Source organism: Hibiscus syriacus, unplaced genomic scaffold (genome assembly GCF_006381635.1).
Source record: "Hibiscus syriacus cultivar Baekdansim isolate YM2019G1 unplaced genomic scaffold, ASM638163v2 tig00004779_pilon, whole genome shotgun sequence".
In the NCBI taxonomy this organism is placed as follows: domain Eukaryota; kingdom Viridiplantae; phylum Streptophyta; class Magnoliopsida; order Malvales; family Malvaceae; genus Hibiscus; species Hibiscus syriacus.
This window is the reverse complement of record NW_024062030.1, coordinates 236,671-259,513: the sequence shown is the minus strand read 5'-3', so window position 1 is coordinate 259,513 and position 22,843 is coordinate 236,671. Positions and strand designations below refer to the sequence as shown.

At 36.0% G+C, this 22,843-nt stretch overlaps 4 protein-coding genes and 1 pseudogene across 4 annotated transcripts; 3 read left to right on the top strand and 2 right to left on the bottom strand.

Annotated features, from left to right (window-relative positions):
- Positions 1-179: 179 nt before the first annotated feature.
- Positions 180-6,149, top strand: LOC120198141 (methionine--tRNA ligase, cytoplasmic-like). The gene is made up of 17 exons (XM_039199520.1): positions 180-426; positions 523-667; positions 758-911; positions 1,244-1,399; positions 1,743-1,973; positions 2,072-2,215; positions 2,772-2,862; positions 3,015-3,121; positions 3,212-3,326; positions 3,776-3,894; positions 3,999-4,064; positions 4,166-4,294; positions 4,414-4,557; positions 4,737-4,857; positions 5,167-5,396; positions 5,523-5,624; positions 5,738-6,149. Exons 1-17 carry the CDS (start codon positions 309-311, stop codon positions 5,966-5,968), a joined length of 2,403 nt encoding a protein of 800 aa, XP_039055451.1. The 5' UTR covers positions 180-308; the 3' UTR covers positions 5,969-6,149.
- A 5,918-nt stretch (positions 6,150-12,067) lies between these two features.
- On the top strand, positions 12,068-13,133 carry LOC120197515 (annotated as a pseudogene).
- Positions 13,134-13,988: 855 nt separating this feature from the next.
- On the top strand, positions 13,989-16,834 carry LOC120198172 (alkaline ceramidase-like). The gene is made up of 3 exons (XM_039199542.1): positions 13,989-14,102; positions 15,529-15,848; positions 16,129-16,834. The coding sequence occupies exons 2-3, from the start codon at positions 15,598-15,600 to the stop codon at positions 16,640-16,642; spliced, it is 765 nt and encodes a 254-aa protein (XP_039055473.1). The 5' UTR covers positions 13,989-14,102; positions 15,529-15,597; the 3' UTR covers positions 16,643-16,834.
- A 196-nt stretch (positions 16,835-17,030) lies between these two features.
- LOC120198151 lies at positions 17,031-19,297 on the bottom strand. The gene is made up of 4 exons (XM_039199528.1): positions 18,766-19,297; positions 18,516-18,679; positions 18,247-18,472; positions 17,031-18,150 (listed from the first exon to the last, which is right to left on the bottom strand). The coding sequence occupies exons 1-4, from the start codon at positions 19,271-19,273 to the stop codon at positions 17,519-17,521; spliced, it is 1,530 nt and encodes a 509-aa protein (XP_039055459.1). The 5' UTR covers positions 19,274-19,297; the 3' UTR covers positions 17,031-17,518.
- A 10-nt stretch (positions 19,298-19,307) lies between these two features.
- On the bottom strand, positions 19,308-21,256 carry LOC120198162. Its single transcript, XM_039199535.1, has 4 exons — positions 20,836-21,256; positions 20,508-20,566; positions 20,129-20,373; positions 19,308-20,095 (listed from the first exon to the last, which is right to left on the bottom strand). Exons 3-4 carry the CDS (start codon positions 20,157-20,159, stop codon positions 19,341-19,343), a joined length of 786 nt encoding a protein of 261 aa, XP_039055466.1. The 5' UTR covers positions 20,160-20,373; positions 20,508-20,566; positions 20,836-21,256; the 3' UTR covers positions 19,308-19,340.
- Between the last annotated feature and the right edge of the window lie 1,587 nt (positions 21,257-22,843).

Here is a 22,843-nt window from a genome sequence, read left to right as displayed (position 1 = left end):
CCATATGGCAATAATATAAATAATTACAATTAAATTTATATAAAAACTAAAATAATTCAACTCGGTTCAATTCAAATTTCATAAAATCAATTTAATTTTTTTAAAATTATATTTAAATAATAAAATACTACTCATCAACTAAATTCACCTTATTTTAATCTCCCAACTCCCCCATCAAACCCTCGTTTACCAAAGCAGCAAACGTCATCTTTCAGCGCCTCCATTTCCTCCTACAACACTTTCCTTTTTTCCGAATCATTTCCAGTCGCCAAACGCGGAGGCGGTAAAAAGAACAGCAAACAAAGCCAATGGGAGACCTAAATCAGACGGCTCCGAAGCTTCCGGTCCCTGGGAAACGCAACGTCCTCATCACCAGCGCGTTGCCTTACGTCAACAACGTCCCTCATCTCGGCAACATCATTGGATGTATGTTATCTCCGCATCTAGCTCTAGATTTCAATTGATCTTTTTCTTTTAAAGCTTTTTGTGATGATTTTGATTCTTTTTTATTGTTCGGTAAAGCTGTATTAAGCGCCGACGTTTTTGCTCGCTATTGCCGGCTGCGAGGCTATAATGCTATATATATTTGCGGTACCGATGAGTATGGAACGACGACGGAGACTAAAGCTATGGAAGAGAATTGTACTCCTCAAGAGATTTGTGACAAGTAAACTATTTAATGATTTTTTTTTTTGAGAATTTCTGGTGGTTGTTTTGGTTGTTTGTTAAGTTTCTTAGTTTATTTGATTTTTTTTAGGTATCATGCACTTCATAAGGAAGTTTATGATTGGTTCAATATAAGTTTCGATAAATTTGGAAGAACATCGACTCCCGAACAAACTGAAGTTTGCCAAGCTATTTTCAAGAAGCTATGGGAGAACAATTGGCTTACGGAGAATACAATGCAACAGGTATGTAGGCTATATTTCATGTAAGAGTTCATATGCTCAGTTGAACTTTGTTCTTAGGTTGATATTACAATCTTATTAAATCGGAGGAAATGTTGAAGATTTGAAAGCTAGTGTTAATTAATTCACATATTTGCTTTATGTAAAAGTAAATTTATCTGTCCCGTTATAAAAAAAATTGTTTACACAGTTATTGCATTTTTGCTGGGGGTGGGTGGGGGAGCATAAGGCAGATTGAAAAAGTTTCGACAATTTGACCAAAGCTCATTACCATGCTAAATATTCTGTTTTAGTTCATGTATTTTTGGGTGACTCAAATTCCTCTTGGTGTCTAGCTCTTTTGTGACACTTGTCAACGGTTCCTGGCTGATCGGCTTGTTGAAGGCACCTGTCCAGATGGAGGGTGTAACTACAATTCTGCTCGTGGAGATCAATGTGAAAAGTGCGGGAAGCTTTTAAATCCTACTGAACTAAAAGAACCTAGGTGTAAGGTACAAGTAAATCAATAACTGGATTGACTTTTACTTTTTATCAATAATTGGGATTGTTGTGGCAAGTTCTTTTTCTCCAAGTCATTGTATCGAGAATTGCTTTTCAAATCATGGAAGCAATACTATATATTGCGGAGATGTGCATGTAACCTGCTGCTAAAGCCGATTGTTGTTAGATGAAGCTGTGAATGCATTATCAATTTCAAAGTGCTACTATATTGTTTCCTCTTCTTTGTTTATTTTTGTATTACTTTTTTTAAAATAAAATTGAAGTTTTGATAAGAAAAAGTTTGAAGAAATGAAATTATTGCAATTGATGAGGATACTTGAACTTTGACTACAGGCCTGCCAAAACACTCCACGCATTCGTGACACAAGGCACTTATTTCTTGAGCTTCCCTTGCTAAAGGATAAACTAGTCGAGTACATTAACAAAATGTCAGTTGCTGGTTCTTGGAGCCAGAATGCTCTTTACACGACACAAGCATGGCTCACAGAAGGACTTAAAGCACGGTGCATTACAAGAGATTTGAAGTGGGGAGTTTCTGTACCACATGAGAATTTTAAGGACAAGGTAAGATAAAGTTTCAATAAATGGTGGCACTTTAGCCCATATTTTCATTAATATTCTATTTTCAGTCTACATTCAAAACCTTCTGGTGATACTGACAGGTTTTCTATGTCTGGTTTGATGCACCTATTGGATATGTCTCAATTACTTCATGCTACACTTCCGATTGGGAGAAATGGTGGAAAAATCCTGAAAATGTGGAGCTGTTCCAGTTCATGGGAAAAGACAATATACCATTTCATACTGTAAGTATCATGGTCAAAATTGCCTTGGCTAATAGGGTGCTATGTTATGCATTTTAGCTGTAGCTTTGTGTTCCATCCTCATTGTAGCTGATAAATGAATATCATTTTTCCTTTAATGCTAAGATGACTTGCTCCTCCACATACTTTAAACACTGTAAAGTTGTTGAAGGTCTTTTTTTTTCTTATAGGAAAGTTGTTGAAGGTCTTGATTTGAACTGCAATGTTGGAGTAGTAAATCATTCTGGATATGGATGTATCTGTCTCAGTTATTCTGTGACACTTTATTCAGATCTGTTGGTGATGTATTCTGGGAGGAATCAATTCTTATGTTATCATGATTTGGAATTGTTCAGTCCATGTATCTAATATTTTTTATTCCTGCCTTTCATGTCAATCAATTATGGAAGTGGTAGTTTCAGTTGTTTTCCATTCACTACACAGTAGTAGTGTCATTATCTTCCAGTAGAAAGCAGTGAAAGAAATGTATTTTATCCTTTTAAAATGATAATGGAGTTGTTTTCTCCCTTAAGTTTTAAATGTTATATTTCTATTTCAGGTGATGTTTCCATCAACTCTTCTCGGTACTGGTGAAAACTGGACACTGATGAAGAGCATCAGTGTTACGGAGTATTTAAATTATGAAGCTGGTAAGTGCCCATGTCATTGATTTGGGCCATGCACAGTGGAGAAATTAATTGATTTGAGTTGGATTAGTGCATGCAGCATGCTAGATAAGTAAAGTCATAAATTATCCATCTTAACAGCCTGGTATATACTTTTATTTGCTTGGTTTCTGCAGGGAAATTTTCCAAGAGTAAAGGTGTAGGAGTTTTTGGCAATGATGCAAAAGATACGAAAATACCTGTTGAAGTTTGGAGATATTACTTATTAACCAATAGACCTGAGGTATCCCTGTTCACTGACATTTTTTTTAATCGTTTTGTTTGATCTTGAATTCTACTTATTGCTTTTTGTGATTTTATTTTGGAAAACTAGGTTTCTGACACCTTGTTTACATGGGATGACTTGCAAGCAAAACTGAACAATGAATTGCTTAGTAATTTGGGCAACTTCATCAATAGAGTTTTGAGCTTTATTGCAAAACCTCCTGGTTAGTCATCTGGTTTACTGAAATCCTTTTGTTTTTTAAGAAGTTGGATATTGTTCTTGTGTTGAGAGTTTGAGATTTGTTGGTAATGATATGTTTGAGTTGGTGGGGGAAAGAATCATGTTGTCTGTAATAGGATCTGGAATTTTAGTTCATGATTTGTTTCTGTCCTGCTTAAAGCTTTAGTCCCAGTGCTGATTGATGAAGTGGCATGCAAGTTATAGTGTTATACCCCTTAGGTCCTGATATCAAGAAATTATCCCAAACCTTTTACATGTTACGTCTGAAACAGTAGCTGGTTGAGAAGTTTTTAATACGCTTGGTGCTTTAACCCATGCATTTTTGTTTTTATTTGTTTTGGGAAATGTATACATATTTAGCTAACATTTTTTTGTCTACTCATAATTAATTCTATAGGCCAAGTGGATTTAACTAATAGTTGTTGTCTACAGGTCAAGGATATGGTTCCATAATTCCTGATGCTCCAAATGCTGCGTCACATCCCTTGACAAAGGCTTTGGGTGAGAAAGTTGGTAAACACGTGGAGCAATATATAGAATACATGGAGAAGGTGACTGGTCTTGAACTTTGGCATTATGTTTGACTGGAACATGTCATCCTTCACATCCTCATATTGTCACAACTGCTTTTACAAATGTTTGGAACATTCTGCAGGTGAAATTGAAGCAAGGATTAAGAACTGCAATGAGCCTCTCAAGTGAAGGAAATGCATATCTGCAAGTAAGTTGTACAAACTTGTAGTTCTAGAAATCAATTTGTTGAGTTATTTTTTCCGGATATGGTACTTTTTCTGGTGTGTTTTGTTGATAATTTCCATTCAGGAAAGCCAATTTTGGAAGCTTTACAAAGAAGAACAACCTTCTTGTTCAACTGTCATGAGAACTGCAGTGGGTCTAGTGCATATTCTTGCATGTCTGTTGGAACCTTTCATTCCATCTTTTTCCATTGAGGTAATCTTTGTTGTGGACCAATTTTTTTCTGGTGTGATTGAAAATAGTTCTGTTACATGTGGTGCTAGCCGTCTAACTTGATTTCTCATGCTATGTTTTCTTTTGGGGTGCACTTAAAGGTATTTAAGCAGCTTAATTTGTCTCCTCAAGCACAAATTTCACTATGTGAGGAGAAAGGAGATGTCGATAGGGCTAGAAGACCATGGGAGATAATACCTCCTGGGCATAGAATCGGAGATCCAAAACCTTTGTTCGAGGAACTGGTACCTCTTCTATGCTATATGACAATATGTCATGTTTCATTCTTTCTCCTTTACTTTTTTATTATTATTTTCGGTGGCTTGCTGTGCCTGTACTTGTTTTTCTTTTATATATATATATATATATATATATATATATATATATTTGTCATACTTATATTTTAAACATAAATTAATGACAGAAAGCTGAAAGAGTTGAAGAACTGAGGCAGCAATATGCTGGAAGTCAAGCTGATAGGCGTGCTAGGGCTGAAGCTGATGCTGCAAAGACTGCTGAGCAACTGAAGAAAACAAAAATTTCAGGTTGGATATGTTTCCTTCGTTATATGATAAAGTATTATCATCTAAAAGAATTATATCCTAATAGAAACATCTCAATATAATTAAAGTTCGTTAATATTATAAAACTAATCTTATCATTAAAGCTCTAATTATAACAAAAAAAATGTATTGAACATGGCAAAAGTATTCTTTTGGTTTGCAGAAGCTCATTTGAGATTTTAAGATAAAATCCGTTCTGTAAGCAACTGCAAAAAATTTTGGTTCTTGATTCCTATTAGTTAGATGTTTGTATGTGCTCGCTTGCTTATGTCTGAGCTGTTATTATTATAGATAACAAGAAACAGAAGCCGAAAAAATCTTCAACCGAGTCTAAAGAAAAGCCTAATACTGAACCAGAAATTTCCATTACGAGACTCGACATCCGGGTTGGCAAAATTATAAAAGCTCAAAAGCATCCCGATGCTGATTCTTTGTATGTTGAAGAGATCGACGTGGGTGAAGCCCAGCCTCGAACAGTAGTCAGTGGACTCGTGAAATATATTCCTTTGGAAGAGATGCAGGTATTCGTTCTTGGCCTTGTAATCATGCAAGTTATTGGTATATCATTTTTGGGGAAGAGTAGATGCTTGTTCAATGTCCAAAGTTTTTCCACTTCTAATATCTTGTTTGGATTTGCCATTGAGCAGAATCGACTGGTTTGTGTTCTTTGTAATTTGAAACCGGCAACCATGCGCGGTATAAAATCACATGCAATGGTTCTTGCTGCTTCGAACGATGACCACACCAAGGTACGCAACTAGCTTTGATTATTGGCATCAACCTGTGACGTGTTGCAATGTAGACACCCTCGTAGGCTTGTATACCGGAATTAAAAATCTAAATTTCATTGATGTTTTGTCAGGTGGAATTGGTTGAACCACCAAAGTCGGCCACAGTCGGAGAGCTAGTTACCTTTCCCTGTTTCACGGGTGAGCCGGACGATGTGTTAAACCCGAAGAAGAAGGTTTGGGAGACTCTTCAAGTGGATCTACACAGTGATGCGAATCTAGTGGCTTGTTATAAGGATATTCCTTTGACCACATCGGCCGGGGTTTGCAAAGTTTCGTCCATTAGCAATGGGTCAATTCGATAAGATGGTTATATCTCTGGAAAAGTATTAGACCACTTATGCCTATTTTTCTTTTTTCTCATTCTGTTCTAATGATTGCAAATCTTTTTCCAGAATTTTTGCAGTTTCTTTTTTCCCCTCATAGATTCGAATTAACTTTTTAATACATTACAAGATATGAATACGAAAAATATTTAAAACATTATATGAAACATGACAAGAAAAAGATAATACTTGAGAGTAAGAGTTGCCAAGGTGGATTTAGTTCATGAATTTATACAGTGTTAGTATTTTTTTTTTGGATAGAAGTTGGAGGTCTCATTAAAAATTCCATTCGTGTTCGTTCACATACTAAAAAATATGTTAACGAACATTGGAAAGAATAAAAGAGTATCTCATAGTTTATTAATAATAATACTCAATACATAAGACAACACATAATATCCTCCTATGGTGATATATATCATTACAACAATCACCTTAAACTCACTCATCCAAAAGCCACAATCCACAATCACCTTACTTTTAAGTTACACCTCCAGCAATAGGATAAAAGACGACGCAAAAGAACATAATACAAAAGCAATAGGATAAAAGACAACGCAAAAGAACATAATACAAAAGAAAAGCAACACATGCAACCATTTAAACTAAATCAAAGCGACAATTAAAGAGACGAGATCTAATGAGATTCGTCTTCGTCAGGGGCTCAAGAGTTTGGTTTAAATGAAGGCTCAATCTCATGCACCATGATTTTGAAGGAGTTGTCACCGACCTTCAATTCTAACGTCGCATCAATTCTCACATCAGCCTTTGCAAGGATTTGAATTTTTGTCAGATCAAAAGATGATGATGACTGACAGCTTTCGTCGATTGCTAATAAATAACCCCACTTATCTGCAATGTTTTTGAAAGTATCCCAATTCCATGCGTGAAAATGAACGCCCTCACAAACTAACCATGCTCGATGACACTCCACTACCAAACTCTCTAACCAAGCTTCGACTTTGGAGAATCACTTTGGAGAGTCTCTGATTTATCGTTCTTCACATTTCTCAATGAAACAGAGTCTTCGAAAATCATTAATACCGTATTTCCAGCAACTCTTATTAAGGAGAAACCAGTGAGGCCCTTCGCTTGCATTTATCTAGCGAGATGACCGATTTTGATAAAGTCCTTGCACCACCCCACTCGACATTTCCTCAAGTGAAGTTTTTCTTCGTCCAAAACACCTTCAACTTCACACTGATTCTTCCTCGAATCACCTTCCATCCCGGAATTACATTGAACAGATTTAGTGGTCTTTCTCCAAAAAGAATGGCGAGATTTGAATTTAGCCAAAGATACAATAACTTTGCTCCCATCAATATGAGATCCATTTCTGAGATCGCTTTCCTTGTTTCTTCGATTATTGCAAAACAAATAAAACCAAAGCGAAGCCCTTTCAAATTTCTTTTGTTTAGAATGAAAGCGTCAATATTTGACCGTAAGTGAAAAATAATGATCCAAACATCTTCTAATGGATCTTCTCTGATAAATTTTCGATAAATAACGTGAATCAACCACCTGTTACTTATTTTTTGATAGTCTTCCACCATTTTGGGTAATTCCTTCCATCATGGACAACTGCCGCATTTTGAGCTAATGATGTATCCTTATTCTCTGACGATGCCTACAAATGGGTTCTCTTTAACTTATCCTTAATCGATCTCGACTTCACCCGAACACCTCCTAATCCATCACCGCGATAATTCCCTGCTCTACAATCAATTGCTGCTTTTTTCCTCTTATTGTCGCTCAAAGATCCGTTCAAATGTTGCTGTCGATTAGTACAAGAACCACCATTGACCCTTTTCTTCGCAATAGGTGGATCACCATAGGAAACCGACGCATCCTGAGTATTATTTTGGATACAATCAACGCAAGTTTTATGTAACATCCGCAATACCGGGTTAGTGACCAAATTGTAAAGTTTCAGAATTTAGTGACTAAAGTATAAGAATGAAATAGTTCAATGATTATTGGATATATAAGATGAAGGTTAGTAATTAGTAAAGGAAATAAAGGGCAAAAGGGTCAATTGACCAATAAATGAATAAAAAATGGGATTGGTAAGGATAAAGGCACGTGGAAAGGGAGAGAATTCTCCAGAGTTCTCTTTTCCTTTCTTCTTCTTCTTCTTCTTCACGTGGAAGCCAAGAGCCAAAGGTAAGTTTCTTTGTTTATAATTGAATTGTTGATTTTAAGGTTGGGTTTTAATTATTAGATGATAACTAAGCTTAAGGAAAGCTTAAATCATCTTTAAAGCAAAGGATGGTGGAGTTAGGAGAGATTAAAGATTTAGAGTTCACAAATGAAATCTTGGAATAAAGTTCATTTCTTAGATTGGAAGTTAAATTTGACTTGTCAATGGTTAAATTAAGAGATTTGGAGTGATAGAATTGGATTTAGATCATATAGAAAATTTGGTATGATTCTTGAATCTCATAAAGAAGATAGGATTTTGAGGATAAAGATGATTTACATGGATATAAGTTGGTTCAAGTTATAGTAGTTGAGTTTAATGTCAAAATAGGGGCTTAAAATAGAAGAATTAAGGGAAGAGTTGATGATTTACGTGTTAAAATGTCAGTTCTGGGCAATGTGCATCGATGCACATTCATTGTGCACCGATGCATCGATGATAAATACCAGAAATTGTTTAAGGTGCATCGATGCACATGCAGTGCATCGATGCATGAATTTAAATAGAAAACATCGAATAGGATTTATGCATCGATGCATAAGGAGTGCATCGATGCATCCCCATTAAATAAAAACATCGAATGCATTTTATGCACCGATGCACAAGTAGTGCATCGATGCATACATTCATTGAAAGAGGAAATGGGCTTTTCTCTTAGCCTAAGAAGTGACAGTTTAGAATATATCAATTGGAATATTGATATGAATATGTGTATTGTTATGTAGAGATAGAAAGTGATCCGTTTCGGGACAATTGAGGAATTAGAATCGAATCAAAGCAAAGCTAAGATGAGTGCAATTTATTTTGTACTTATTTTATTGAATTAACATTGGCTTGTGATGAGCCAGTGATGAAGTTACTATGGTAAGAAGTAACTTCTAAATTGTTATGTGATTACCATGTATGCATTAATACATAGAAATAGATGGATGCTATGTTATATGATTTATATGCTTAAGTGAAAATGCAACATATGATATATGTTATTTGACATGACATGCATGGTTACATGAAAGAAAGCTATGTGACTACATGTATATGTGAAAGAAGCTATAAGCTTATATGCACATGTGATATATGTGATATGAATTACATGAAATGATTTACATGAATACATGTATATATATATATATATATAATACATGTGATATGATATGAGATATTTGGTTACACATACATGTGGTATGTGACAGAAGAGAAAGAACAAGTGATACGAAATGTATAAATAAATGCCCATAGTATATGATACGAGAGCTATAGGTATAGTTGGCATGCCAAGAGTCGAGGGTTTACCTATGTCTTTCGAGACATATGGACAGTATACCTATGTTCTAAGGAACATATGGACAGTTTACCTAGGTTCTTTGGGACCTATGGACAGTTGCCGAGGTTCTTTATGACCTCTGGATAGTTACCGGGGTCTGTGTGACCTCTGGATAGGTCCTTCGGGACATTTATACGAGCTGTGGTGACAACATTAGTGCACGACCTCAGTGTACTCACATACCTCTATTCTCAATAATATACATGGGCAATGAAATTGAAAGACAAATGAAAGTGAAAGTGATAAAAGAAGGTAAGTTGCATGTGTGCATGACCTGATTGTATATTGTTATCATACCATAGATTCATGCATATTGATATGTAGTGATTCAATGATATGAATGCACATACATGAATTATATGTGTTATATGATGAGTATATGGTAAGGGGAAAGGATTATTGATAGTGTTTGTATATGTATGTCTTTTATTTATATGAAATGATATATGGTTATATTATATGTTTTATATGCCTCACTAAGTCTATGACTTAGCGTGTAAGTGATTTACACGTAGGTACCAAGAACGAGAAGTGAAAGAATAGAAGTGGCAAAGACATTATCATTACTAAAAGATCAGATCAGAAGTATTTGACAAAGTATGTATTTGGTTATGTATAAAGTGTTGGCATGTAATAAGTCATTAAGTACGAGCACTCTGATCAAGTCTGTATTTTGTTTTAAATAAAGTTTTAAATTTCCCGGGATTTTTCTTAAGAGTCAAGATTTGAAAAGTCAATGTGACACGTCGGACTCGTATCCGGGTCGGGTACGGGTTGGGGGTGTTACATTTTATTTCCCGACTGTGTTTGTATAACCCTTTGTCGCCTCGTAGCTACCCTATTTGAACCAGAAAACTCGGACATAGCCATCAACCGTAATCTGGGCTCTCCATTGTTTAATCCCAAAGGTGAGAAGGCATAGAATAGCCCCGAGAGCAGCTTACCTTGGAATCGGGACGATCCAACGACAACAGGAGGAGATCGGAACATTCCAAGCTGCTGCGATTTCCGTCGTTTTTGTGTAGATGGGGGATTTTTCTTCATAATCCAAACTCAGTTCTGGATTCCCGGTTTAAGAGCGAATTTATCAAGGTAAATTGTGTCTCATAATCACCGTTGGTGGTGGCTACTGCAGTGGGCCTCGACTGAGATCTGCTTTGAAGTAGGCTGTGTCGCATGAAACGAAATCCTTGTTGCTGACGTCAAGGCGAGCAGACTGTGAAATTTCGATGTTCAGCGACCACCGGTGATGGCTGCCGGCGTGGCGTTTGACGACGGTGATAAAGTTTTGAACGGCAACCTCCCAGCTTAGAGAAAAGGGAGAGGGAGTCGGTGTAGAAAAGAGACTAAACGCCAAAGTCCAAAGTCAGGTCGCCTAAAATCAAGAGAGAAGCTGGAGTTTCTCTCACTAACTTTTGACTTTTAATTTTTAACAATTATACAGTGTTTGTATCAGTTAGAACCAATAATAATATGTATCTTTAATGGTATTTTGAGCGTTTGATTTGAATTAATCAATCAATAGATCGATGAAAAAAAGACTCATTATGTTAAAAAATATGAATGTATTGTTAGTTTTTAGTGTTATTGAATGAAACAATAACAATATGAAAGGAATGCTTTTAAAATAGGTATTGATAATAAATTATATATAATTAATTTAGCTTGTACACTTTTATATAGTATATATCTTTTCAAAGCAAATCAATAGAAAAATAGTAGTAATATATAAATTTTAAAATTTTAAAATAAATTAAATTGAATTGAATAATTGCTTGACAAATGATGAAATTTTAAGTTGTTTACATGCCAAATTTATTGATGAGACTTTAAGTTATTCACATGTCCAAAGTTTTAAATCATATATGAGAAATAATTTGATATACAACTTGTAAAATAGAAGTTTTATAATCTTACTTAATTTAACTTTAAAAGTTTAATGATAAAATCGATATAAATCTTAAAGCTGAGTGATATGTAATGTAGTTTATCCTAAAACATCACCGGTTTTGGTTACAATTTAACAACACTCATGTAGCGGAACAGACCACAGATATTATTCTTCCCCGCCAGCCGTGGATAATATTACATGCATCAATCATTCTGATACCCCAAGAAACTACTTTGAAACCCATAGCATTGTTTAAAAATTAATCCAAACATCCTTTGTCAAAATACCCACTTTTTCTTCTTATTTGTTTATGCATCTCTTGTTTCTTGGTCGAGAAATTATCGCGTGAGACAATCTTACTATACGGTGAAAAAAATATTATCGGTTTTGTTATTATTTAAATAATAAAATCGGTAAAAAATTATCGAAAATATTATTATTTATACCGATTTTGTTATTATTGAGCGTTTTACTGATTTTATTAAAGCGCTACCAATTTTGTTATTTTTTCTACTGGTTTTGTTATTATTGAATAGTTTATCAAAAATGTTAAAATATATTGATATTTTAAATAAAAATAATAATATTTTAGTTATTTTTTTATTAATTTTATTATTTAAATAATAACAAAATTAATAACAAATTTTTCAATTGTATATTACGATTAACGCTTCGTCTAGTCGATGACTATTTCATCCAACAACGACAACCAAACCAACCTCCTTGGATTCATTTCAAGCCTCTCTCTCCAGGTTCCATGGCCTCCCTCTCCCTTTTCTCAGCTCCGGTTCATTTAATCTCCCTCTCAAAACCCTAAATTTTTGTGCTGCTAAGCATACCATCACTTCAAGTTCACATGTTCACCAATACCCAGAAAGCCAAACCAAAGCTTTTCCCACCTTTAGAAGTAATTGGATAGATAATTGGAACAAAACCCATAAAAGAAATGGCCCCAAACCACCAAAAACAGTGTTCAACTATAGAAAAAATGGAAATTTATGGAGCTTGTCCTATTCAAAGAGTAGCAGCAGCAGCAGCAGTACCATGGAGAAAAAAGTGGAGAAATTGAAGAAATTTGGGTACGTAGGAGAGGAAACTGAACATAAAGGAAAGGGTGAAGAACAACCAAGGAGAGAATGAAAGAGGGTCTATAGAGGATATGTTTTATCATTTATGTGGAAGAAGGAATGTTACCAAATACCAGAGGTGGGTTTTCAAAGGAGTCACCTTTGGGGGTCGAAGGTGTGTTTGAGAGTGATGGGGAAGTAAGGTTTCCATGGGAAAAAAGGAAGGGGGGAGAAGAAGAAGCGAAGTGGACAGGCAGAAGAGATAATAAGACCTCAGTGGCAGAATTGACTCTGCCCGAGTCTGAACTTAGAAGGTTAAAACACTTGACATTTCGGACTAAGAGTACAATGAGAATTAAGGGTTCTGGTGTTACTCAAGAAGTGGTGGATACAATTCATGAGATGTGGAAGACTATGGGAGTTCAATTTGTTCACTTAAGGCAGACGTGGAGTTTTCGATGGTACTATAGAGAACATGAACTTGCATTGGAAATACAGGGAGTTGATTAAGATCATTATGAAGGCTAAAAATTTTGATCAGGTAAAAAAGGTCGCGATAGCGCTCGAAGCAGAAAGTGGTGGAGTTTTGGTTTCAGTTGATAAAATCTCCAAAGGATATGCCATAATTGTTTACCGAGGAAAAGATTACGAGCGACCTTCTACAATAAGGCCGAAGAATCTTTTGACAAAGAGGAGGGCTTTGGCACGTTCTATTGAGTTTCAAAGACACGAGGCATCTCTCAATAACTCCTCCCTTGGCTACATAGCATGTTCCTTATTCCACCTTTAATGTGAAACTCCTTAATTTACCGATCGACATTGCATACTCCTCTGAAAGGCCTCATCTGTTCTGCTTATTCTGTTAACATGCACTCTTAAAGCATATTTCAGCATTGCAGGCTAGAGTGGAGAAAATAAGATCTGAAATAGTATGTTTTCTTCTGTAGCGTATTAGTTTTTCTCTTCTTCGTTCACTGGTGTGACCATGGATATAATGCGTTAACCTTGCATACACTTCGATTGGATCAAATGCACAGCATGGACGACCAAGGAGACGAGGAATTCCACGACAGAGTAGATTCTTCATATCCTACTGATGATGATGATACTGAGTAAACTTTAAAATATATGACCCAAATGTAATTTATCATATTTTATTATAGATTCAACATCCATTGTTCCTTACATTTCACACGCCATTAACACCAAATTTTTGTCCTTAAAATATTATTTTGTCCTTACGTTGTTCCTCTAATTCAGCGTCTCAGATGTTGTAATAATATTTGTACACAATCAATTAAAGATTTAATATTTCTAAATTTGTTTAAATAAGATCTAATATTTCAAAAAGAACTTAAACATTAATTATTGTAAGCATTATATTTATATAATCAATAAAATCAAATCCAATAAGGGTACAAATTCACTTTCCGAATTAAAAAATAAATAAAAATCTGAGCCATCCATCAATTATATAATCCAATGAATGTGCGTTTCCCCACAAATAATATTCCTCCCCACGCTACGCGCCACCGCTAGATTCCTTTCACGAATCTTTTCTTTTGTTTTCGAAAGCAGCTTAAGGTTGGTTTTCGTCCCAACACCAGATCTTACTTGTTTCCATTCCAAAGGTTAGTTTCAATTTCACTATTTTGTTTTTCAGTGTATTTGGTGAACTATGTGGGCAATTTTGTTATTAAGAAAGGCTTTTGTTTTACTTTTTGAGGAATGGGTCTTAATGGGTAAGGTCAAATTTCTGAAGGATGTTGTTTCTTGGGGTTAGGTTTTGGAGGGTTAGTACATTTTGATTTTATGGGTAGCTGAAATATATTTTCTTTCCTTCAAATTGTAATTTTTTTATATTAATTTGACTCTAAAGTTTGATTTTTTAATGTTGGAAAAAGAAAATATATAGAAATTTCGATTCATTAGTAATACTATGGTGTATAAAGATAGATTTGATTGCTATAATTATAGGGTATCATTCATGAGATTAGTTTCGATTTGGGGGACCTGCTTTGAGATAGTCAATATACTAAGGTTGTTTTTGAACTTGGGCTGAATGTTTTGGTTAAAGATAGAATAGAATCTTGAACAGATAGATTTTTAAGAAGATTGCTTCGGTCAGATTCGTTAGGCGAAATAGGCTAAATGTATGTTTCAGGGTGATGAAAATGAGTTTTCGACGATTAATTAGTTGCAGTGAGGTACTTTTTTCTTCTTATTCGGTAGAGGTTTTAGTGCCTTCTTTTATTTAAATTTTTGGAATAGATAGATTCACATCGGTAGCTGTCATACTAACTAGAATCTCGACCTCGGTATTGGGATACTTGGGCTAAAGTGAGATGCCATTGCAATTGCTTCTGTATTATCAAAAGGTTATTGGAATTTGATAAGATTGGTGTCATTGCAGGTTTATAAGATCTGGTTTTGTTGAAGTAGGATGATTTTTAATAGCATTCTATGTGGTAATGCTGGGGTTGCATTTTTTTATTTTTACTTGTTCTCTAGATCCGTGCCTGCCGATGTTCAGTCTGTTTTGGTGATTAATTTTAAGTCAAAATGATTTTCCCATTAAGTTGAAAGGGGGTCGAAATGCAATAATAACTTTATTTTGCCAGATAGGTGCAGGTAACCTTCAGCACAGCTTGTGTAGAACATTTTACAAGTTCCTTAGTTCGGAATTCAGAAGAAGCTGATGTTAAAAAAAACTTACCTTATATTGAGAGTTTTGTGACTGTGTGATATCACTTTGCTCTCATGAAACTGAATGCTAGAAATTGTTTTGATTTTTTTGTACTCTTTTCCCCCTTTTTTCTATTCCTAGTGGCTCTTGGTCATTTGGCCTACTAGTAAAAGGATTGCTTTATGTCCATATCTGAATCGGTGTACAAATGCCATAGTCTAATCTGAATCGGTGTACATATGCCATAGTCTTAACATGTTGTGACATTTGTTTATTGGGGTCTTCCTGATAAAAGAATATTTTAGTCAGCTAAACATGATACATGTTGCTTAATTTGTTATAATATCAATTCTTTATGGCACTATATGCAGGTTTTATGACAGGTTCAGCACTTAAGTAGAAGGTGCATCTGCTGAATGATTATACCTTTTTAGTGTAGAATGGAAGATAGATTTTCAAGCTTCTGGGGTCCTGTCACATCCACCGACAGGTGTGAGAAAAACTATGTTCACTCGTCTTACATTGCGGAGTTTTTCAACACTATATCCAATGTCCCAGGCATTCTTTTAGCACTCATTGGCCTTATAAATGCATTAAGACAACGATTCGAGAAGAGGTTTAGTGTCCTTCACATATCTAACATGATACTCTCCATTGGGAGCATGATATACCACTCCACACTGCAACGCTTGTAAGTACTCTACTCCTCCAAATGCTTATGGCATTAGATAAACGTCTCTCCAACTGAAACATAATATTAGAAATATTGTTTTTGTATGTCTAATTGGAAGATTATTTTTCCTTTGGTTTGCTTAGTAGAAACGATGGCTAAATTTAGGGTTTATTTGATTATTCTTAACATGGGATGGGAAATAAACTTGAGTAACATCGCTCATTAAGATTTAAAAATTTGTAATCCTTTATTATTTACCAAGTTGATTTGTAGTGTGAATTTTCCGAACTATTTTCAGGCAACAGCAGGGTGATGAAACTCCAATGGTGTGGGAAATGCTTCTATACTTTTACATACTCTACTCACCAGACTGGCACTATCGGAGTACAATGCCTACTTTTCTGTTCTTTTATGGGGTTGGATTTGCAGTAGTCCATGCTCTCGTACGTTTCGGAATTGGCTTCAAGGTGCATTATGTCATTCTTTGCCTTCTTTGCATCCCTCGCATGTACAAATACTACATCTACACGAAAGATGCCTCTGCAAAACGACTTGCAAAGTTATATATTGCAACTTTGCTCCTGGGAAGTATATGTGGCCTTTCGGACCAGGTATTCTGCAAGCAGATATCTCGATGGTACTTCAACCCTCAGGGTCATGCTCTATGGCATATCTTCATGGGCTTCAATTCATATTTTGCCAACACATTCCTGATGTTTTGCCGTGCACAGCAGCGAGAATGGGATCCGAAAATTGTCCACTTCTTGGGTGTTATCCCTTATGTCGAGATTCAAAAACCAAAGAGCCAATGAAAAAGCTTGCTTGATGCACAATCCAAATTCTTTTTTACCCAGAAAAGAAGAATGGAAGAAAGTTGTTTTGTGATTGTCCCATATTTTAACATTCATATTCTCTCTCTTGTTAGCTTTAAAACCCTTCTTTTAAAATATTGAACGACTTTCATGGATTTGAACACTTAGTTTTAAAGAAATTAGTTTAATGTAGTTGTGAGTGATAGAAATAGGGCAAAAGTTTTGGTTTTTTTTGGGGGGGGGTTTCTACTTTTTTTAGAATTTGAACAATGTATTAATGATTTTATTATTATTATTATTATTATTATTTTGGAAACTTAAGGTGACTGCATGAATTAAATGAATGAAACTCAGTGTTATTATTATTTTCAGCAAGCATAGCTTTTACAGATACATACTTATACAGGCATGTGAAACCCTACCTCATTATCAAATAAGCAATAAGCACTCATAACTCTAAATACCCAAAGCACACAAATACAACAAGAACACACCAGTTAAACAAGCCCAAGAACGAATGAAATCAATCAAACTAACACACACACACACCAAACCCTATAAATTCTACAATGAGAAACAATGGCTTTTCCTCACTCGTACAACTAAGCCGAGAAATGCCTCTGAAATCAAGTATTTCTTGCTGATTCTTGTGAGCAGTTGCAGAAAGGATCTCTTTGGACTATGCGGTCGCTAGCTGCTTGAATGATCTCCTGGTTAATGGTTATTGATGGCATTGTTACAGTAAACCATTGGATCATGGGATAAAACAGTTATACGGGGAGTTAATGAATCCCTCTTGTTTTGGGGCGGCCATCCTTCCCATGCGGAGGGCTTTATTAGCTTGCTTTCAGTGAACGGAACTCGGTCATTTGCCTTTTAGGAGTTGGTGTCAGTCATGTAGTTCTTCAGCATCATATTCAGTTCTAGAGTTTCATATATGTAGCTAGTTATGGTGTCTTCCACTAAATCTTCGAGGATGGTGTCACCCATCTCAAGACCAATACAATCGGTGTCGAGTCCAAGGTCCATCCATATTTCTCTCTTAGCCATGTCTTTTCTGACTATCTGGTCCAAAGTCCGAGGGTGTGGTATTGGGAGCAAATGCCAATGAACTCCTTGCCAGACCTCTTCAATGGTGTTTTTTGTGTTGGGGATCGGACGGATATTAGGTTTAACAAATGACACACCAAGGGAACCAAAATAGTACTCGCAAACCTCCATGAGAACTTCATTAATGCAATCAAAGAGCAGTTTTTGGTTGGGGCAAAGCTGGTTTGGAAAGTATTCTACCTCGTCAAGCAACAATGGATCAAGAAGAAGTTCAGAAGAAAAGGACCTGACGTAGAGTTCATCCCAGTTGAAAGTTGAGGGTTGAAGCATGGCCTTTACGTTCTCGAATATCAGTTCCTTGTCATCCATATAAGTTTTGATATGATTACTTTGATTTGTGGGTAGTATAGGTCCATGTTCTTCGAATCGAATTCTTATCGGCTGTATGGATGTTTCACCTGAAGATTAATGTAAAAAACGGCATTAGACGGAATCCGGCACAATGAAGTTGAAAACAAATGTGAACTGCAAAAAAAAAATTCTCGTATGCCTACCAGAACGTGATCTGATGCTGCCCGGGCTGGAAACATCCTCGGTTAATATTGGGTCAAGAACAGATACAGGACTTGGCCTCTCTTGTGTATCATTAACACTCTCTAGACCATCAACCTTTTTGGCGACTGGAGATTCTAATGGAGAAAAGGCTGTTGATCCTCTTCCGATGAATCCTACAGAAATAAAAAAGAAAATTAGCTCGATGAGACGTAAGATATATAGTACCTACAATGACATGATAATAGAAATGCAAGTGGCATCACTCTACCTGTTTCAAGCATTTGGGATATTGTTTTTCATCACATACTTCAGGTATGTCAACATTTTTGTCATCTCTAGTAATTGAAGGGTCACTTGTTTCAGAAGAAGCATCCGAGAGCTTGCTTTCTTCCTGAACCATAATTTTTGTGTCTTCAACAATATTCACACCATCTGCATAAATTTTATGAAGCTTAAAAATATTCATAAACTTCAATTTTCATGATTGCATCATCAAATAAACAAACGGAAAACAATACCTTTGGAGTTCATTTCTTCTTTAGTAGAACAATCATCATTCAAACAAGTGTCAATGCTGTTTGAAATTGCATTGTCACCACGGACTTCATCGATGGTTTTGCTATTCAAAACGCCAAGCTGGCTTTCAGGTTCCTCTTCTACTTGACTTAGATGGTTGACATAGTTGTGTAGATCATTTGCATTCACATTTTGCAATTTGTCAGAGCCAGAAAACCTCATCTGTGCAGTTATAAAACTAGACTCTGAGTTCCTCCCGGGGCTGCCAAAAGGGGAAGAATTATACTCCGGGAGAGAAAGAATCCTACCTAAGGATTTTGAAACCCTTCGGCATGAAAGATCCACATTCTCCTCCCCATTTGTTATCATCTCAGATAGATGTTTCTTCGCCTCGATATAGATGTTTGAATGCCGGGAAAAGTTGGTAGTGTCATATTCTGTACCAAGTTCAGAGTCTTTTAGCTTGCTTGTCTTTTCTCCTTTTTTGACACCGATAGGTGACCTTGCCATTCTTTCAATAAAAAAGTGGTCTTAGTCGGAGAATTCATCCCAATATATTCCTTAACTCCTCCGTTGCTCACTGAACTTTGTTGCTCACCCGGAAGTCTTCCGGATAAACAATCAGTGGGGATTCTTTGTTGTTCCCTTCCCATAGCATGTTTCCACTTTCTTTGATTTCAGCAAGAAGAAAGTGGGAACCGACTTTCTCATTCGGCCCTCTATGTCTTCCTATGTACCGAGATTCTGGTGATGAGCTGAGGCTGCTTCCAGTTTCTGGTGTCATTGGCCCAGGCTTCAAAATTACTATTTTACTAGAAGCTTCAAAAACCCTTTTTTCATCTGATATGTCTCTTTCTTGAACCTTCGGCTTTCTTCTAAAGAAATTATGCTGTTTTCTATTAACAGGCTCATTTGGTTGTCTTAAACGAACAGGTCCGTTCTTGGAAAAGTTGGATGGAGTGAGAGGCTTAGAGTCTTCATCCTTTAACTGAGAATCCCGCATGTTGTGAACATATTTCACAAGCAATGAGTTCGGGTTTCGGAAAAACTTCAAAAACAACTCCTCATCTAAACTCAAAATTCGAAGTGCATCCAGGACTTCTTTTGAGGCTTGGAGTTCCCCATCTTCGTTAAGTAGATTCCTGTCAACAAGCTTCTGACTCACTAAGAACTTGATTGCCTCACTTAACCTTTCTTCCAAATCAGAACTCTTCGGGTTTGACTGCATATTAGCTTCAGCAAGCTGGTCATGATTCACACGATTCATTCTTTTCCGATGGATTTGCCGACAGAACTCGTTCATTAGACCATCCATATCAAGATTGCTTGTAGTTTGTTGCTGCTCGGATTTATCCTGACATGATACTTCAGATAACATGTTCTCAGCAGCATCCATATCAAGGCTGTTTCCAGAACTTTTCTTACGAGTTTTGTTTTTTCTTTTTCGGTTCTTTCTCCCATTGTCTCTTGCACCGAGTCAAACTGCTTTGCTTCAACAGCAGAATTATTAACTCCTTTCTCGCAGCTTGCTTTACCAACATTTCTTCTTCAAGGAGTTTCTTCACACTCGGCTTACATGCATCTGTCACTTTTGTTCTCTCTTCACCATCCTATAAATGTGTGTGTATATATATATTAATATCAACAACAAATGAAAAGCTTACTCCAATTCTACCCTTCTAATGAATACAAATATCAATATTTAAAAATTATGATGGAATTGGGTCAAGTTTCTGAAGCTTACATGAGTTCTTGAACACTTGTCACCAGAACTGTTAAGTTTATTTCCCGAATTTTCCACACCTGCAAAGTTAAAGAGAAAATACAGCATTGAAAGAATACTTAGAATGATACGGACCAGGAAGAGCAAAACAAATGTCTAAGGAACAAACAAGACTAATGATCTCTCAAAGCTATAAGGTCAATCAAAAAGACCATTTAGCTTTGCAACTACAAACCGAGTTCAATCTGCATGCAAGAAATCGAAAAGACCAACTATAATAGCTTTGAAACTACAAATAAAGTTCTATCTGCATGCAGACATATGCTTCAAAGTTCCTTAGAGAACTTACCATCTGCATACTTGTTCCCACGCCTTATATCAGAAAGCAGCCTCTGAGTCGATCTCCCAAGGCGGAAGTCAAACATACTAATCAAGCCCCACATACAGCCCAACTGCTCTTTCTCATTTTGCACAACACGTCTATTCGATCTTTTGGCCATGATAAATGTGGTTTTCTTACGAGATTATAATGATTTGGTGATAAAAAAAAATTCGTTGAAAGGTGACCTAGAATCTGATAAACAGATAAAATCAGCAATTAGAAGGATAAAAAAAGAAACGTAAGTTCTCAAGTCATGAACCTATTTTATAAATTGTTAAACGATAAAAAACCAAAGAAGACAAGGAACATCTTCATCCTAAAACTCTAAGGGCCTATGTTTCTCCAATGGTTCGTTTCTCTTAAGTATCCGTGTTCAACACATTTTCTGACCCGAGGGCATAAGTAGACCACTCCACAATTTGAACATTCCCAGGTCATTTGTATGCCATTATCAGACACTCATATCCAATATTCCAATTAACAATAGCTACTAGTTGAAGTGAAGAAAAAGAAAAGCCACTGATATGTTGATACCAGATGTGTGAATAAACTATGTCAGAATCCATGTAATTGCAGACAAATTTATCATTCTCAACATTATACTGAATACAGACTAAGTTGACAAATCAACCAGCACCGGTATCCGACATATATACAGATTATAATCGAACATCTTCGAAAGAAAAATCAAAGATTCCCATGTTAGATACCAAGCTATATCCATAACACAGTAGCACTCATCTCCCATTCTCCCTCGTGTAGCACATAAATCAGTCCTGTATTATCATACAAACTAAGTTGACAGATCAACGGGCAACGGCACCTGTATCCAACATATATACAGATTATAATCGAACATCTTAGAAAGAAAAATCAAAGATCTCCATGTAGATACAAAGCTATATCCATAACATAGTAGCTCTCATCTCCCTCATGCATCACCTAAATCATAGTCATGTATTATCATACAAACTATAATTTTTTTATATTAAAAAATCATTATTTTTTTCCTATTGATTGCCCCATTCCCTTTAAAGTACAACAAAATCAGAAATCTGGTGAAGAAATGTAGTTACCTGAAGGAAAAGAGTGTCACAAATTCGATACCACCAAGAACAAGAAGAAAGGATCGGTCACGTTAACAACAAGGTCCAAAGCCGAAGTTTCTTTGGACGCCATTGTCAAGGTATCAAATATGTCCCTTTTGCTTCCACAAGTAACAATCCAGCCCTTAAACCAGAACCTCAAAATTCTTGTTTTTTCCTTGGATCTCCAGTTGAAAGAAAAGGTCAATTTGGATTCAAGATCACAAATCGATGACACCCTTTACACAACTCTTCAATCAGCAAAGAAACAATCAAATTCAGCCCAGGACATTCCTCGAAGGCGTGCATTTGCATGATTCCAACACTCATAAAAGCTTCATTTTTTCATTGTGAGTGGAAAAAAAAACCACCTTGAAACAATCAAATTCTCACTTGTTTTTCCACTTATGGCAACCAAAGAACAGAAGTTTCTATAAACTCTCTTGAAAACTCTAAGAAACAAATGGGAAAGCTATAAGAAAAAGGAGTAAAAACTCAGCAAAATCAGAGATATAGATAATGAGAGTAATAATGAGGGAAACATGGGTGGTTTTGGTGGTGATGGCATCTTTTGACAACGAAAAAAAATATAGGAGTCAGAGAGGAAAAATAAAGGGGTTTAATCTGGCACCGACCCTGATTCTTTAAGAAGAAAAAACTGCAATGGCAGGCATTATAGACCTGCAAAAGGCAGAGGGAAGAAACTTTTAGAGGCGTAGAGGAGAGGGATGTAACATGGAGAAAAAGGCGAAAGTAAAAAGGAAAAAAAGGAGCTGTAGGCTGCTTAGCATAGCAATGTTGTATTGTTGTTGGCCAAAGTAGGACCGTAAATGAAACTAGACAGATCGCGAGATATTTGAGATTAATTCGATCAATGCTCGATAAATATT

Coding starts and splice junctions, on each gene's coding strand:
- LOC120198141 (XM_039199520.1), top strand. CDS start 309: ATGGGAGACCTAAATCAGACGGCTCCGAAGCTTCCGGTCCCTGGGAAA. Junction 1,974..2,071: donor ATGAGAATTTTAAGGACAAG/GTAAGATAAAGT, acceptor TGATACTGACAG/GTTTTCTATGTCTGGTTTGA. Junction 4,858..5,166: donor GAAGAAAACAAAAATTTCAG/GTTGGATATGTT, acceptor TTATTATTATAG/ATAACAAGAAACAGAAGCCG.
- LOC120198162 (XM_039199535.1), bottom strand. CDS start 20,159: ATGGATGCTGCTGAGAACATGTTATCTGAAG. Junction 20,096..20,128: donor TGAGAACATGTTATCTGAAG/TATCATGTCAGG, acceptor AGCAGCAACAAA/CTACAAGCAATCTTGATATG.
- LOC120198151 (XM_039199528.1), bottom strand. CDS start 19,273: ATGGCAAGGTCACCTATCGGTGTCAAAAAAGGAGAAAAGACAAGCAAG. Junction 18,680..18,765: donor AGAAGAAATGAACTCCAAAG/GTATTGTTTTCC, acceptor AAATTTATGCAG/ATGGTGTGAATATTGTTGAA. Junction 18,473..18,515: donor ATCCCAAATGCTTGAAACAG/GTAGAGTGATGC, acceptor ATGTCATTGTAG/GTACTATATATCTTACGTCT.
- LOC120198172 (XM_039199542.1), top strand. CDS start 15,598: ATGGAAGATAGATTTTCAAGCTTCTGGGGTCCTGTCACATCCACCGAC. Junction 15,849..16,128: donor CACTCCACACTGCAACGCTT/GTAAGTACTCTA, acceptor AACTATTTTCAG/GCAACAGCAGGGTGATGAAA.